The 15,316-nt window shown below is 39.2% G+C and overlaps 1 protein-coding gene across 1 annotated transcript in view; it reads right to left on the bottom strand.

The window, feature by feature from the left end:
• Positions 1-14,790, bottom strand: part of pax5 (paired box 5) — a 246,713-nt gene extending 231,923 nt beyond the window's left edge. Inside the window, exons 1-2 of the mRNA XM_069925912.1 lie at positions 14,592-14,790; positions 1,245-1,410 (exon numbers count right to left, since the gene is read on the bottom strand). Coding sequence (XP_069782013.1) covers positions 1,245-1,410; positions 14,592-14,631 — 206 coding nt within the window. The 5' untranslated portion in view covers positions 14,632-14,790. The remainder of the gene's footprint in view (positions 1-1,244; positions 1,411-14,591) is intronic.
• Between the last annotated feature and the right edge of the window lie 526 nt (positions 14,791-15,316).

The raw sequence follows: 15,316 nt of genomic DNA, 5'->3' as shown, positions 1-15,316 counted from the left end.
AATCAAATGATTCGTAAAGGGACGTGTAACTTTAATGTGGAATTGAACGATTTAATTTACAAAACGCAGCGTCATCAAACATATGAAATATAAGCGCAAATAAATCTAATCAACCGGAGTGTCCGAGAGTAAGAGAAGGAACAATATAAAGTGTTTGGGTTAGATTTTGCTTTTCGGTTGTGAATTGTACGAGGTTGTTTTCATCAATGAGGAGTAAGTAGAATTTAACTTGCTGGTTCCATACGAGTCGAGTACCGCGTGTATAAGTGAACGTGGGCATTTCACCTGGCATAATTTAATTTTCATTGGATATTCGTGCCTTGTTAGGATTTTTCGTCTCTGTGTAGGTATGATATAACATTTAGATACCTTCTGCACCTGGATTCGACGCTCAGGCAGCGTCATTGTGAATGTTTCTAAAAGCTGCCAGGGGTCAGGGCTGCCGTTAGAAGTCAAGGAGTACAGTAAGGGGGTAGAATGTGCTTCTCGCTGTTGTCCCTAAACAGACTGTGCTAAAACAAAAGTGACTGCAGTCTCCGAAACACTGAAGCAGCAGCGGCGACTATAATCAGACCCCGCACATTAACGTGTTAACTGTGTCTGTGTGCGTTTCCTCGGTATTTCGAAGATTTATCATTGTACCTACCAGCTATTTACTGTCTGTACGGAAAGGGTGACATATATTAAAGGATTATTTTGCTTTCTTATAACCTAGGGATTTCTGTATTATGCATGACTTTTACTTGCTGGGGTTTGGGCGAATAGTTTTCTGCGTTCTCTGGTATCTGATTCTCTTAATTTAAGGATTACCTTGTTATATCCTTTCTGATAGATTACCTGCAGGAAAGGCTTTGTCTGGGATATGTCGCCCTTGGATTATTTCTGCTCTTCGTATCTATAATGTTAGGTTTGAATTATTCTGACTCTCTTGCCTCTAACGCTATTTCTCGTTATTACTTTCTTGTCTCTAAGATTGTTTCCATTATTATTACTGAACACAGTGCCGGTGATGAACAGCTTGCTGTTTGCACTATATTTTTTTATTTATTTAGGTTTTTCGCTGTTCACTAGGAATTCAGTTTTGCACCCAATCATACCATTTCCAAATGAATAATCTATCCCGATCGTTTTGTTTAGGATTAACTTTACTCTAAAATGTTATTTTTGCAGAATTGTAATTATCAGTTCACCGACCCCATTTGATTCCAGCATGTTTGATATTTCTCTTTCCTTTTACTTCTTACCTGCCCAGGATCTTGCTAACGCAGCCGTGGCTCACTCTGAGCTGTCTGGAGATATCGCAGGGTCTCACTCCTTGGTGGGCCAGTTCGACAATTCGCTGCCGGACAACATCGGGGAGAGGGCGGCCATTCACAAAGACTCCTCCGAGCTGATTCACCCCGCCATGCCCTGTATATAATACACAAAACAGAGAGAGAGAAAGAAAAGAAACACTGCAGCTATACAGTAGGCATTCAGTCCGTGTCTCCCATGTAAAATCATCGGTAATGCATGGACCATAAAAATATGGGAGAGAGGAGTTCAGAACCTCCCTCTTTACACATCCATAGAAAGATAGGATTGGAACGGGGTGGGGTCATCGTGGAGTGGACAATGGTTTTGGAATATAACACACGGGCTCCAGGAGTTAGAAGAATAATGGGGTGAATAATTCGCCGCATATGGTTAAGACTTCCATGAAGTCGAGGACACCTTGGCTTTCTGGAAAACCGGTCACATCACGTCCACACACTCTAAATCCACAACTGCCACTCAGGATAGGGAAGTGAAACACTCTCTTGGATTATAAAATTACTGTAAAATAGGCCAATGGTTCAGACAGTTAGCAGCAGCTTTTTAATAATTGCACCTCATTGATGTGAGGTTGAGGAACGCGAAACCTTCACTGAAAGTGAAAGTGATCTACTGAATTCGGAACAGAAAACGTGCCCCTTTCGATGAAACTTCAGCTTCCTGTCGCTTAGAGATATGTAGACAGATATCAGTCCCGTTCAGTCTTCTGGGAGCAAGACATGTTCCTTTTGAGTAACGGCAGCAGAATTTCGAACGATTGGATTCTCACAGCGAATGCAACAGAATATTTGAATATTTACGATGCAGTTAGAGGGAGCTCACAGATAAAGAAAATGGTCTTATTTTAATTAAACTGATGCGATAGCAAATTTCTACGGCTTTCACAAATGGGAAGGAAACCATAAATCTTAATTTTGGGTGATATTTTTAAATGTTCCAATTTAGGATTCAAAAGAATTAAAATAGGTCCCTAAACGTTAGTAAAAGGAGATCGGCAACAAAATTGTTTTATGCAAAATTTGAAGTGTTTGACATAAATCGTCCCATCTAAATCTCCAGGGTTTTTTATTAGTCTATGCCACCGCCGGAGGGATGGAAAGTTATAATGAGAATGGATTGATACCTGAAGCACAGGGGTAATCTATGCCGGGAGGTACTTCTCTTTCGTTGCTAGTTTTACTGGATTTAGAACTAAGTGAAATACTTTGCTAATGAGCCAAAAGTATGTGTTACTTCCGTTTGGTTGTCAGTGAAATGGTTCCTCATTAGTCTCTGGTGCAGAAAATTGCTAAATGGAACATTAGCAGTTTTTGTTTCCTAAAAAGAACTCGCTCGGTTTCACGCCAGATCGGAATAAATTCATCTTCATTACCCAGCTTGTTTCTAAGCTTTTAACCGTTTAAAAATCATAAAATTAAACTACGGCTATTTTTTTTAATTGCGATCCGACTAAAATGACGAAGTATATAATTCAGTCTTCAAATAGATTAATACCGAGTAGGGTTCTAAAGCTATATGACTTTTGCCACAGAATTTATTTCTAAAATCAATAATATTTGTTTCGATCTTAAAGTTAGTGTATGCGCAGTCGCTCCACATCACTGTGTCGTGACCATTTTAAATCGATATATTTTGTTTTGGAGTCGGAAGGATAAATTTAAACCTGATTTATGCTCAGTCAACCTGGCCAACGAGGTGCCATTCCTAAAGTGTGTCTAGATAGACCCCTCTACAATATGATTAGTTCGAGTTGATAAAGCATCTGTTTACAAGTTGTAGGTATAATAACACTTAACACACCGTGATGGGATGTGTCATTTCATATAACATCGACCAAATGGACAAGTCCTTGCTAACTCTGTCAACCAAAACAAACGTGCTGGAAATTTCTGCTTGGTTCAACTCCACCATTAAAGACTTTCACTGTTTCGCCACGGCTTCATCCTCGTCCTATACACACAACATTAAACACAATCTGGATGGACGAAACGAAACAGTTAGGCATCGACCTTATTTAGGTATTGCTCTTTTTGCAACTTACTGACAACTCAATCAATTTGTTTGGTTGAGAAATGTAAATGTTCTGTTACTAAAGCCACTGACGTTCATATAGAAAACAACAATTCTTACTTCTGGATAAAAGTTAGATGTAATTAAGATCATATTGTAACCGTGTCCTCGAATGTTACTGTTTTCTACTTCATGGTGAAAATTTTAAAATCGATCAATTAACTGGCTTTTAATTCTGGAAAATCGGGGCTGATAGTAAAATTATTCGTGCACATGTGACTCGGTTCTGAATTTCGGCGAAACGCGTTCCCTTTCAAGGACTTCACATGGCTCCGGGTCCAGGGACGTCTGAACATCGGTTTGTGAAATCTGGTGCTCCAGCACTCCTTACACACTCTCACTCACTAGGAACCGCCAGACGAGCCAGGGAAGGAGCTGCCTACTTACTATGCATTGCTGCAAACGGGTCGTGCTTACAGTGGATTTCCATGAAAAGGCGCAGCCGGTCTTCAACTCGGAGAAATCCTCGATTTTCTGGTCTGGATTTAACCCCTTCACCTATACTCCCAAAAACAAAAGAGGGTGAGCAGCGCCCCAAGCAAACCCAGAAGAAGATCTTGATCCCAGCCACTAATTGTAGATTCTACAGTGATCCTCAAGGTTTCAGGCGAATTGTGCAAGAAACGTGAAAGTTAAGTTTGTCAGATGCAATGCAATGCCCCCCAAAAATGAATCCAATTGCTACTCAGTGACAGCAGTGAATTTTAACTTCGAAATCGTTCACACCCGAAAAAAAATCCTTTTAAGAATTCCAGCTTCTCTTTTTTGACGTTTTCTTGTGCAATTTGTCCGCTGTGTATGTGAAGGCGGGTTCCTGTTTCCCCGGAGTGCGCTGGCCCCCTGCTCTGTATTCAGTCGCGCTCAGTCTCCTCCATAGTGTTTAAATGTGGCTGAGCCCACAGTGATTCGGCGCTGATTCGCCCGAGGCTCAGCCCTGCGGGGACGACGCAAGGCCCCGGCCGTTGTCAATCACATCATCACCAGCCAGTCAAGCAATTTTCGCCTTTCTCATTGACCAATAGCAAAAATCAACTCAATGTCTTGGCCAATCCTTGTGCGAGCTGCTAATTCACTCACCAATAACCATCATTCTCATCTGCAAAAATTGACCAATCGTTCGAACCAATTTTTTAAGGTTCACCAATTATCTGCAAGTGGTAGCGATGCACGAGGAGGTCGTTTTAATAATTGGTTATTTAATACTGTGTTCTGATTGGTCCATTCTGTTAAACCCTGGAGAAGCGTCTCTCTATTAAAGGGAATTCATTCAGATACCCTAAAAGGAATCTCATTTTTCATTTGAATAATTTTAGACAATTATATTCCACAGCAAATCCTTTTTGCTTCTTTTTTTTTTGTTTATATAAATCAGATACTCATTTATATTCTAAGTTAAGAGTCTGCAAAATTCTCGTGCCCGACTGCAGTGTAAAGCCAGTGAAGAAAGCAATGTAAAAGTTAACACTTTCGGCTGGGCAATATTAGCTAAATTAATAAAACAAAGTAATTGAGTTAAAACAAAATTAAGACATTCTTTTAAAATATATTTACAAGGTGGTCCAGAGAAAGTATTGCATTTGATAATAAACTATCGATTGTATGTCCATTTATTTTTATAGGTAAAGGATTTTGCATATTTTGTTTTAATCACTTGCAACATTTAATAAAGCTTCTGTGAAACTACACTCACAAAATCACTTCTATGGCCAGTTAACAAGTGGTCATAATAACAAGCATTTGCAACATGATTCCCATTCAATTTTAATTTATTATTATTGAGGTTGTTGGATGTATGGTAAATGCAATTATAATTTGTTAAATGTGTAACATTAATTGATCATAAATTATTTGTTCAACTAAGGGAATTCTGGGAATTTAAGAGAAAAAATACCCCACGACAAGTCTTCTAACCAAATGTAGTTCAATCTTCATTTAAAAACTATCTGAATGGTCATTCTCACAGACTTAATTGTAATCCTACTCTGAAGGGAACTTTTATTGTTGAATTTCTACCTGCACCTGGGAGCTGCATTTTTCTGAACACATGTATTCACATACAGGGATATTTACCGTAGTTGAATTTTCACCTAATTGTTAAACATACTTTTTAAATTTTTTGATATTACGTTTTATTTGTTTTGAAATCACTAGATATTTTTGATAAACTTGCCTTAATCAAGAGCCGTAAAGTTCCGTGATTGTTTTATTAAATAGTTGCATCTTTAATTGGACAACAACGGCAATTAATTAACGTGTGGAAAGCAAAATGTTTTTATATGCATCCGCCAGCCAAATCTGAAGGAAAGAAGTCGTTTTGCCATTTTACCCCGAAGATCACCAAAGAATTTCATAGGTTTTCAAAGTAATAAAAACTAATAATCATTTCAAATCAGAGGTTATCTTCTGTTTGGAGTGCCATTAACCACAATTGTAATTTTGGGCCCTTAGCGGACAAGGGTATTACGTTGATATTAAAATGCCCATAAATATGCCAATAGGAAATCAGCAATCTATTTTATAAATACGCTAAAATAGTAATGTAAGAAAACTAAAATCCAACCTTTACTGATAACTTTTATTCATTCAAACATTTCCATAATTCTAAGACATAAATAAAATTTAAATCTGTATATTGTTTTAATGGAATGCTGGAGTTACTCTTAAGTATAATAGGAGCATAGTTGAACATCTTGGGGTTCTGAAACTTCTAATTGAAATATAGGTATATGATAAATTCTTGATGCTGGATGTTACTGAAATGATAGCCGGCTGTACGCTTTCACTTGAATAAACTGCCTTTGGTGAGATATTGCAGTTCTCTTGTTTAGTTCAATCTGTTTTTCTTAATATAGTTTTTCGTTTTTAAAACCAAATGTTCCATAATTTCAATAATCTGGTGCCATCCTTCCCTTCCCCGTTTGGTGATTTCGCTGAAGCCGCGTATTTAGTTATCTATCACCTGCGACTGTGCCAGAATGATTTTCAATATATGACTTTGTGTTTACATCTGCAAGCTTGCAGTTTCCTCTCTCACAGCAACTTGACGCCGAACGTAATGCATTGGTGAGTACAGTCGATATTTCACAACCGCTGCCGATGTTATATTTTTTGAAGTCCTGCAATCCTCTGCTACGAATACAAATAGTTGTGTTATTTCCAGATGTGGATGAGGCATAAACTGAGGCCTTGTCCACCAAGCTAGCTTTAAAATTGACCGATTGGAGCTATCAAAGGGCACCTATTTTTCCCATTTTCCCTTTATTGACACCCACATGTGTGGGTATTGTATTCTTCATGCAGAATCGCAGAAAGCGGCCCATTCCTCCCTACAATCACAAAATGCTTTCGTGTTACAGATCAACGGATGGTACCTCCAACCAAGTAAAACGGTTGGCCCTTCATTAAATTCTACGAGACATCGAACAAATAGACACTAGTTTTTATTTTCCATTTCTATTTAATTTGACTGTTCATCCTGTTGCATCTGCGAAGACACAGAGCCTCAGTTTCTGGACAAATTTCAGTCCAATGCTCACACTATTTGGCCAACAGGTGCAGAGAGAGAATGCGGCAGAATGAAGAATGCCTTTGGGTCAGGTCAAATCCACTGTCCATAGGTCCAGAATGCATGAGGTCCATTGGGAAAGTCACTTTGACTGTAAATATCCCTTCTGGAGTCCTGCGATACCTCGAGAAAGGGGCCGCGCCGTCTCAATCGACTCTGGTATTGCGGGATGAAATTATATAACTGCTTTTGAACAAACTAAATTGTCATTTAGTTTTAATTGTCATTTGAACCACTCGGTTCAAATAGGCCATGTGAGTGTATTGTATTATTAGTAATGTCCTTCTGAATTCAGCTGCTTGTATGAATCTGAAAATCGCTCTATCTCAAACTATTTTCTAATTTATTTAAGGCAAAATAAACTTTTCTCCCCCTTTGTTATTTTCATGTGTTTGAAAACATTCAAAAAAATCCTACAATGTTTAATTTAAATCGTCAAACTAATCGTTAAACTCCGTGTAAATTTGCGCAAATCGTCTGAGCTCTGTCAACTAAACAATTGTCATGAGCGGGAACACTTTTCTAATCAGAGATTCAAAAATATAATTTCTAACATAATGTCTTGAATAATGAACTCCGAACTTTGTGGTATGGAAGTTAAAGAGGAATAGAGCATTCTTCATTTTATTAGTTTAAATCTATTTCTTCAGTAGAGATTCCTGTTTAAATCAAACGTATTTTGGGAATCCCCAAGACATGATTTTATATAAGAGAATGTCTGATCCATTTCAGAACTTAAATATTTTCTAATGTCCTTATATCAAACGCACGTTTGAATTTATGGAAAAATTTTGAATTCTAGGTGTCGAAACAGCAGCAAATAAGTATATCTGCATGGAATTTTTTTTTGGTCTGGAGACGCACAAATACCGGCGATAAAAGAGAGAAGATGGGGACAATCCCTTCGTACAGCAGAAGGCCATTTAACCCTCGTCACGATACTGTTTTGACGGAGGACTTTGTGTCCCTCCGTATTTGTAGGAAATACTCATCACAAAAGGAGTAGGTATTAAACTCATTTAGTGATGTCAGTGAGGAAATATCACAGGGTCCTTGGCATTTAGAATTAACTCTGATAGTCAAAGACCAGAGCATGATTATATGTACAGATATCCCATGCTTTTGGAAAGTTGAGTTTTTGTTTCTTTTCGGGATATGAGGGCTGATGGATTTATTTCTCGTCCAGAATAACAGACTGGGTTACAAAGCGATTTCGGTGAGTAGTTAAGGACGAACAGCCTTAGGGTCACTTGTAGGTAGGTCTTACTTCCATCTTTAAAAGAACAATAATGAATCCGTTGTAATTTATGTCAATGGACGTTTCTTGAACACTTCTATTTATTTTTATTTCCAGAACATTCAAGTGCCAGTCTTCAGCAAAACGAGTCACGGCCTTTAAATTACGAGTTCAATGGCTTATAAAATAGGAAAATGAGTCGGCCATTGGGCTGTTCGCCATTCATACGATTCCAGTTGTTCGTCTGCCTCAAAGCTTTATTCGCGGTCTCTCTCCATTGATGCACTGATCACTTCCCTTTTCCCCAGAAACCCATGACAACCGAAAGGAGAAAAAAAAACTACGGATGTTGAAAATCCACAGCAGACTGGACAGCATATGTGGAGAGAGAAACAGTTATCAATATCAGTTTAATGACTTGAAGGTCGTTGAGCTGAAACTTTCACTGCAGTTACTGAGAGCGCTGAGAGCTTCAATTTTTAATATTTAATAACTCCTGAGAATTCCTAACACTTCAAACTCTGCGTTCACATCACGTCTTCCGGGTGGTGGTGGAGATCGCATTGTTTGTGGGTTTGTGGCTCAAGGAAGGTCTGTCAGATCGATCTGCTTTCCCAAGGGTCCAGCCAAGAAATGTAACTATCTTGGTTTGTATAATTGCTGGGGCTATTCTGTTCTAGCGCGTGGACTTTGGCGGGTGAAAGCTAAAATGCGAAGAAATTCCATTGGCACGGTATAATTTTATTATCATCTGCGAAGTTATGGCTGGCGCGCTTAGTGGTAAATTTTACTATAAATCGGGGGTCAAGAGGGCCATCTGCTTCCCAGAACTGAGACCGTCTGAGACAGACAGAGAAGAAGTATGGGTCTAGCGCCGAGCTTGCGATTCGTTTGAGGCAATTAGAAACTTTTAATTCAATATTAATGTTTATACTCTCTCTCTCTCTCTCTCTCTCTCTCTCTCTCGCACACTTTATATTAAGTTTCTGGGGAATAACCAACCACATTTATATCCAGGCACCTATACATAGAGGCGTGTGGGATTGGGTGCATTACAATCAACGACAGGGCTCCGAAATAAAATGCAGCGAACAAACTGATCTGGGAGGATGTTTCAACGTCAGATAAAATATTATAATTCAGGAATTTTTTGCGCGGAAAATTTGAAAGTTTAACCAAAGCAGTAGGGTGATATCACATGCACCCTCCACTGAACTGACTAATTATTTCAGTCTACTTCCACGCCCCGGTGTAGCTGTAGCTCCTGTGAACAACATACTATCGCAAGAGGGGGGTGATTTTTGCGCCACTTCCGTTTTGTTTCTACTTTAGATGCAGGGATCAAGAGAGTCCCCTCGAATTTTCTTTTAAAACTCCCGTGAAATCGCTCACACTGGGGGAGGGAGCAGCAGAGTGAGAGCAATGGGAAAAGTACTGCGCTTATGCAAAGCTGTACATTGGAGCCTTCGACAGAGGGCACTAACATTCGCCAAATACAGTTTTTCACTTTCTCTTCCCCGGTGCCACTTCCACTCCTCATGGTTCTCTCTCTCTCTCTCTCTCTGGACACTTCTCCTTCGGCACAAATTTCACAAATTTTATTTAAAAAGTTCCTTTCTATTATTTCAACATTACCCAGTTCGTCCCAAATTGTTGTTTTCATTTCATTGGTCCTTGAAACATTACTCGTCATTATTTGGCACTGGGCTCTTGGAGAGCAAACCAATCACTTCTAACACGTAAACAGTCAGAAGAGTAGTCGCGACTTCAGTGGGATCAAAGTAATATTGTCGCTGTCAACTAAATAAAGTTGGCATGATTTATTAGCTATAATGTGACATATCTTACGCTTATGAACATGCTTGAACTTAATCATTAGGCCAATCAAAATCAAAAGTGATTATTATGCGGAAGTAATATATAAAATGTAGGCAACTATTCATAGACTGATATAAATGTCAACCGCTTGGTTTAAGATGTTGCCTTTGTACACTAGCATATCTCGACTTGTCATTACAATCTTAATTTATAAACACAGATTGTTCAGTAGTGTTGTTCACATCCAGGGTCGAAAGGGAATCCGACTGAGAAAATAAATGTATAATTTCTCCCCAAATTCTCCGGAAAGAAAACATTTTCTGAAAATTTAATCGAGATACTTTATTTTCATTAACACGGTCCTCATTTAAAATGAGGATTAGATTATGATAGTAAATTACCTCACTCCACTAATCAGGAATGAGTGGTCATGAGACATCAGTTGCTTTTCCAATTACTAGGTATTGGAGGAAATTCCAAACTGAGTTGAGATTTACTTAATGGCCGACGCATGAGTTTCACTGTTAACGTATTATTATATCTTCACATTTTCAAAATATTGCAGAACAAATGAATCAGCTTCAAACAGTTAGTCTGCCAACTTTAACAGTGAAAATGACAAAGGTCCCGAACTCACACAGATCTATTTACCCGAAATGTTTGATGAGACAGACAAGTTGTATCAATCGCCCATGCTTACTTTTTGTATAACATTGTTGGCATTGTACTTTACGGGCTGACCTAAACTGCTTTTCACTTTTTACTCTATTTCATATTGTGAGCTAGTGGAACACGTAAAGTGAATTAATTGTGTCGGAAAGGGACACATTTATCGATTCTACGTGTATAATATAGATCTTAGTTCAAATGGCCTAGCTAACTTGTGTTTTCTTTCAGTCTGATATTTGCCACCTCAAAAATCTAATCTTCCTGAATCAAAAAACATACAAGGCCATTGATTTAAAGGACCCATTGTAGATGGCGCCGGGAATTATTTGTTAACGTGGAGATGGCCAAAAGTGTGATTTGTGTCTCGCTAGAAACTCCAACACCGTGCAATTTGTAATATCCCAATCTTTCTACGATCAAACAGCAATAAGAAAACTATAATTTTCCTCTCTCTTTCTTTCATGCTTTCGCATTAGGCTGGTGAGTTTAGGAGTAAAGAAGCAGAAAGCTAAATCGTTTTCTTCAACAGGCGAAGACCCATTACGTTCCTTCGTAACGAACTCCTGCCCATTTCCTTGGCACGTTATGTTTGTTTTTGGTAGGAGGGCTGGGTGAAAAGGGTTACATGGGCTTCATTTCATCCTCTGGGGGACATTCCTGCAGCAGGTTTCCTGGGCCAGAAATCTGGCAGTCGAAGGCCCATTGAGTCTCTCTTGACAGAGATGTGAGGTGTGTGTTTTTCTCCCAAATCACGAATAGGAATTGATCTCGAATGTTTCATTTAAGAATTTTAATCATAAAATAACCCCTATCCTGGGTATTTAAAATGCACCATTGTAAAATCAGATTATGTTCAACTAAATGGCATTTAGCAGTTTAAGTTGACGCTTTCGTGCGGAAATTCTGGTAATTATTCCTCGAGCATGCCCTACTTTTTAAAATAAGGAGCAGGTTCCATAACGAAAACTAATTACTACATTCTAACCTCCAGTTGTATTTCCAAATTTTTGTGTATTATTATAGATCAAGTAACGTAGCTTCACTGAAAGCAACGACTATGACAAAGTGCACAAACAGTGCGTGACAGATACCCAGTTAGGGTTTATTTAATCTCCGATTATGCACGCAGATGATGTAAGGTTCGTCATCAAAAGGGCAATTAATTAACTAAGAGGCAGCACCTTAAAACAGGCCCGACCACACCGAACAAGCGTGACTCGCACGTGCTGATACAAAGGCTTTCGACACTGTCATCTGTCAGCCAGAAAGCTGAAAGTAAACAATGATATAGATTATTTCACGGGTCACAGACAGGGAAAGCGGCTAATGTCCTAGAATGGCACAAATTCATTCTTGTGTCAGACTCAGCAACCAGTGCCCTTTTATGATCGATAACTGGGCAGGGTCCTTTCGCAAGTGGAACTGGGGAAAGGTGGAGGGGTCACTCAGGGGGTGAAGGGCGCAGGAACCCACACCCTATCTCTTTGTTTTCAGTTATTCCACGTGAACTGTGCGACAGATTTCTAATTAATACGATGACTATTTGAGGTCAATATGTGGGATGTTTTCTTTTATATTGAAACATTTTGGATCCAGTCTGCGAAACGTCTATTCTGCTTCTTATATTTTAGAGCATTGTCGTTGAAAGGCAGACCAATCTGTCCTGTTTAAAAAGAGCGCCTCGTACATCAACTGACTGCAGACAGCCTTGTGTTATTTTAAATAGAGGAAGGGCTGATGGACACACTGCCAACACAAGTATGCCAACGGTTACCGAGTGACATCGGTATTGGCCTTCTTGCTTTCAGAATGGAACTCGGGGTTGAATTTCATTGAGTTCTCACCACATAAACGATCGTCTATCATAATTAAATATTTCAAAAGACGGGGGCCAGTGGGAGGGGTGAGAACGGTGAATGGCAAAGGTTGGGAGAAGATCCTCCGATCTGAACCCAGACAAGTCAAGCAATGAACGTTTCGGACGGGATGATGAACAAACCTGTTGACTTAATGTTTAAGTGAGGATTTTAAAAAGTGTTCCTTCACATGTTGATACATCTGCTATTTACAACTATGTCATCCGTTTCTTCTTCATTGTTCTCAATAATAATATCTGTGTCTTCTTTTTAGCTCGGTATATCACGGCGATTGTTATCCACAACGATCTAAGACTTTTCAATAGAGATCGCGTCCTTTTATAAATCAGTTGGGTCGACAGGTGAGATGAAATACCGAAAAAACTGAAACAGTGCTTCACATTCTAAGCACGGAAGAAATAGATCACAAATGCAACTTCCCGGTTACATACACATTTGCAGCCCTATTTCCTAGACCTGAGATTATATCTAAATACCGGAGGTTCAAACAATTTCATGAAATTGCCACCTTTCAGTTCAATGTATTGTAATTTAAAAGGAACCATTCATTAACAAAGAAAACACAAATTCATCGGAGGAAAGGGCTGGGGTGTTGTGTTGACAAATCGATCGGAGGGCCGTGAAGGAGTAAGGTTTACCCAAAAGATCCAGAACGCTCTGGAGCCGTGACCAAAGTTTTGGCAAATCCATTTACGGTGTACTTTAGTTGAAAAGTACACGAATAAAAGCATTGAACAGGCGGCTGAATGGTTTTACATTGCCGATTAAACATTTAGAATTGCTCAAACGACGAATATAATCCGAAGAAAAGAGGGGCAAATGGAAATCAAAAGCATTCATTTTAATTTTCCGAGAGCGGCATTCGTCAGCGTACATTTGGATGATCACAGCCCTTCAAGGGGAGACGGGCCCAGAGATCTACAGAGAAAAGTTAGAGCTTTTTTTGAAACAATTTTAAGCATTTCATGTCACTTGTCTTTTTGAAATTCTGTAATTTGAACATATGTAAATATATGTCTACCAATTTGAACGGGATCGGATGGTCGTTAGAGAGGCCCAACAGCCCAATTTCATATTTCGTGTTTTGGTTTAGGAGTGACGGTATTGACTTAAATGCGATTGTGGTTATGGGGTGGGGTGGGGGTAAATATTAACCTACTGGTCAATCACAAAGATTGTCAATAATCTGTTCAAGAGAAAGCAGACGGAGTAATTTCTGATATCTCCCCACCCGCAATGAATCAATCAAACATACCGGTATATTTGAAACAAGGACACACAAATAAGCCAGTGACGGGCGCCAAAATCAGCCATTAAACAACACCTTTTAGCAATGTTTTACGTGGCGAAACAACACAAAATAGAACTATATAAAAATCCTCAACCAACCAACCAACGCAACAGCACACATGCACAGACAATCGAGAGCTCAGATCATCCCTGACACGTGAAAGCAGCAGTTTGGGGCGTATTGCAGCCACTTATTCCCTAATACATTAGGGTGCAAACATGATTCCCACAGTTTTCCTTGCACAGAGTTGTGAATATTAAACAAAAAGCAATCGACTTTTGCAATTAAATGTAAAGTAACTTTTTTTTAAAAGATATAATAACCGATTGGATCTCAACAATGACCCTTGACCTATCTCCACTGTACTCGGAATCGCCACACAAAGAGTAAAAAAAAAGTCACACGATCATTTTTGATGGAGAAACTCATCTGAATCCAGTGTAAACCGGGCACCTCTTGAACCCGTACATTTCAACTGAACCCACACGTTTCCCTTTATTTCTGTTGATCGCTCATTATAAGTTCTCATTGTGCATTAAATTTAATTTAAACAAGTTCCAAGACTTGAATGACCATTAATCGTCACTTTATTTTTTTTAACCTCACTCTCTTTCACGTGTCCTAGATCTTGATAATATTGTTAAAACAACAGAATACCGTTTAATTCTATAAACACTGGAGTTTTGCCAATGCAGCCATTTCAAGCTTTTAACTTCTTTGTACATTTCACAGAAAGATGTATAAACCTACCTGACCGAATACTCCTGAGGGCGCTGCCATTTTTTTCCATACTAGTGGTATTTCGAACCTTTTTTGATAATACGAGAAGAAAAGTTTCTCTTTTTTCGCTGTGTTTCTCTCTGTGTGTGTGTGTGTGTGTGTGTGTGTTTTGTCGGCTCCGGATAATTTGACTCTTCCGCTACCCCGTCGCGTCTTTGGTGCTGCCCATTGATCCGAAACTAAACGTTTTAGGTGGAGAAAAGGCTCTGAACAAACCGTGAAATGATTAAGGAACTAAAAGAGCTCGCTACATGTGAGATCATGTCCTGTTCGTTTTTTTAAAAAAAAAATCTCGAAGTCCCTCGACGCAGCGAAAAGAAAACTAAAACTCTCACATCTGCCGGACAAATCATTCCCCCCTATTGCTCTCGGTAACTTTGGGTTTGTCTCTTTCACCTCCTGGTTCCATCCTGCGAATGTTTACAATGCTTGGCATTTGCAGATACTTGTACCAGAGGTTCAGTAAGGACGGGGACTCTGAAACGCCGCATCAAACGCCGATCAAAGCATTCTGAATAATTAAAGATTTTTCTCACCACTATACTCGTTAACCCACCTTCCTCAATTTGTCACCAAAAATGCACCAAAGATCTAAACCCAGGGTAGAATTACAGCGGGAGATATCTTCTTCCCGCTGCTTCCCTGCCCAGGAGCGACACCTTTTTGCCAGCTTTCGGTTTTCTTCTTAAATAGGC

The sequence above is a fragment of the Narcine bancroftii genome, chromosome 1 (assembly GCF_036971445.1).
Source record: "Narcine bancroftii isolate sNarBan1 chromosome 1, sNarBan1.hap1, whole genome shotgun sequence".
In the NCBI taxonomy this organism is placed as follows: Eukaryota; Metazoa; Chordata; class Chondrichthyes; order Torpediniformes; family Narcinidae; genus Narcine; species Narcine bancroftii.
Note: the sequence above shows the minus strand (reverse complement) of the source record. Positions and strands in the feature narration are given on the sequence as shown.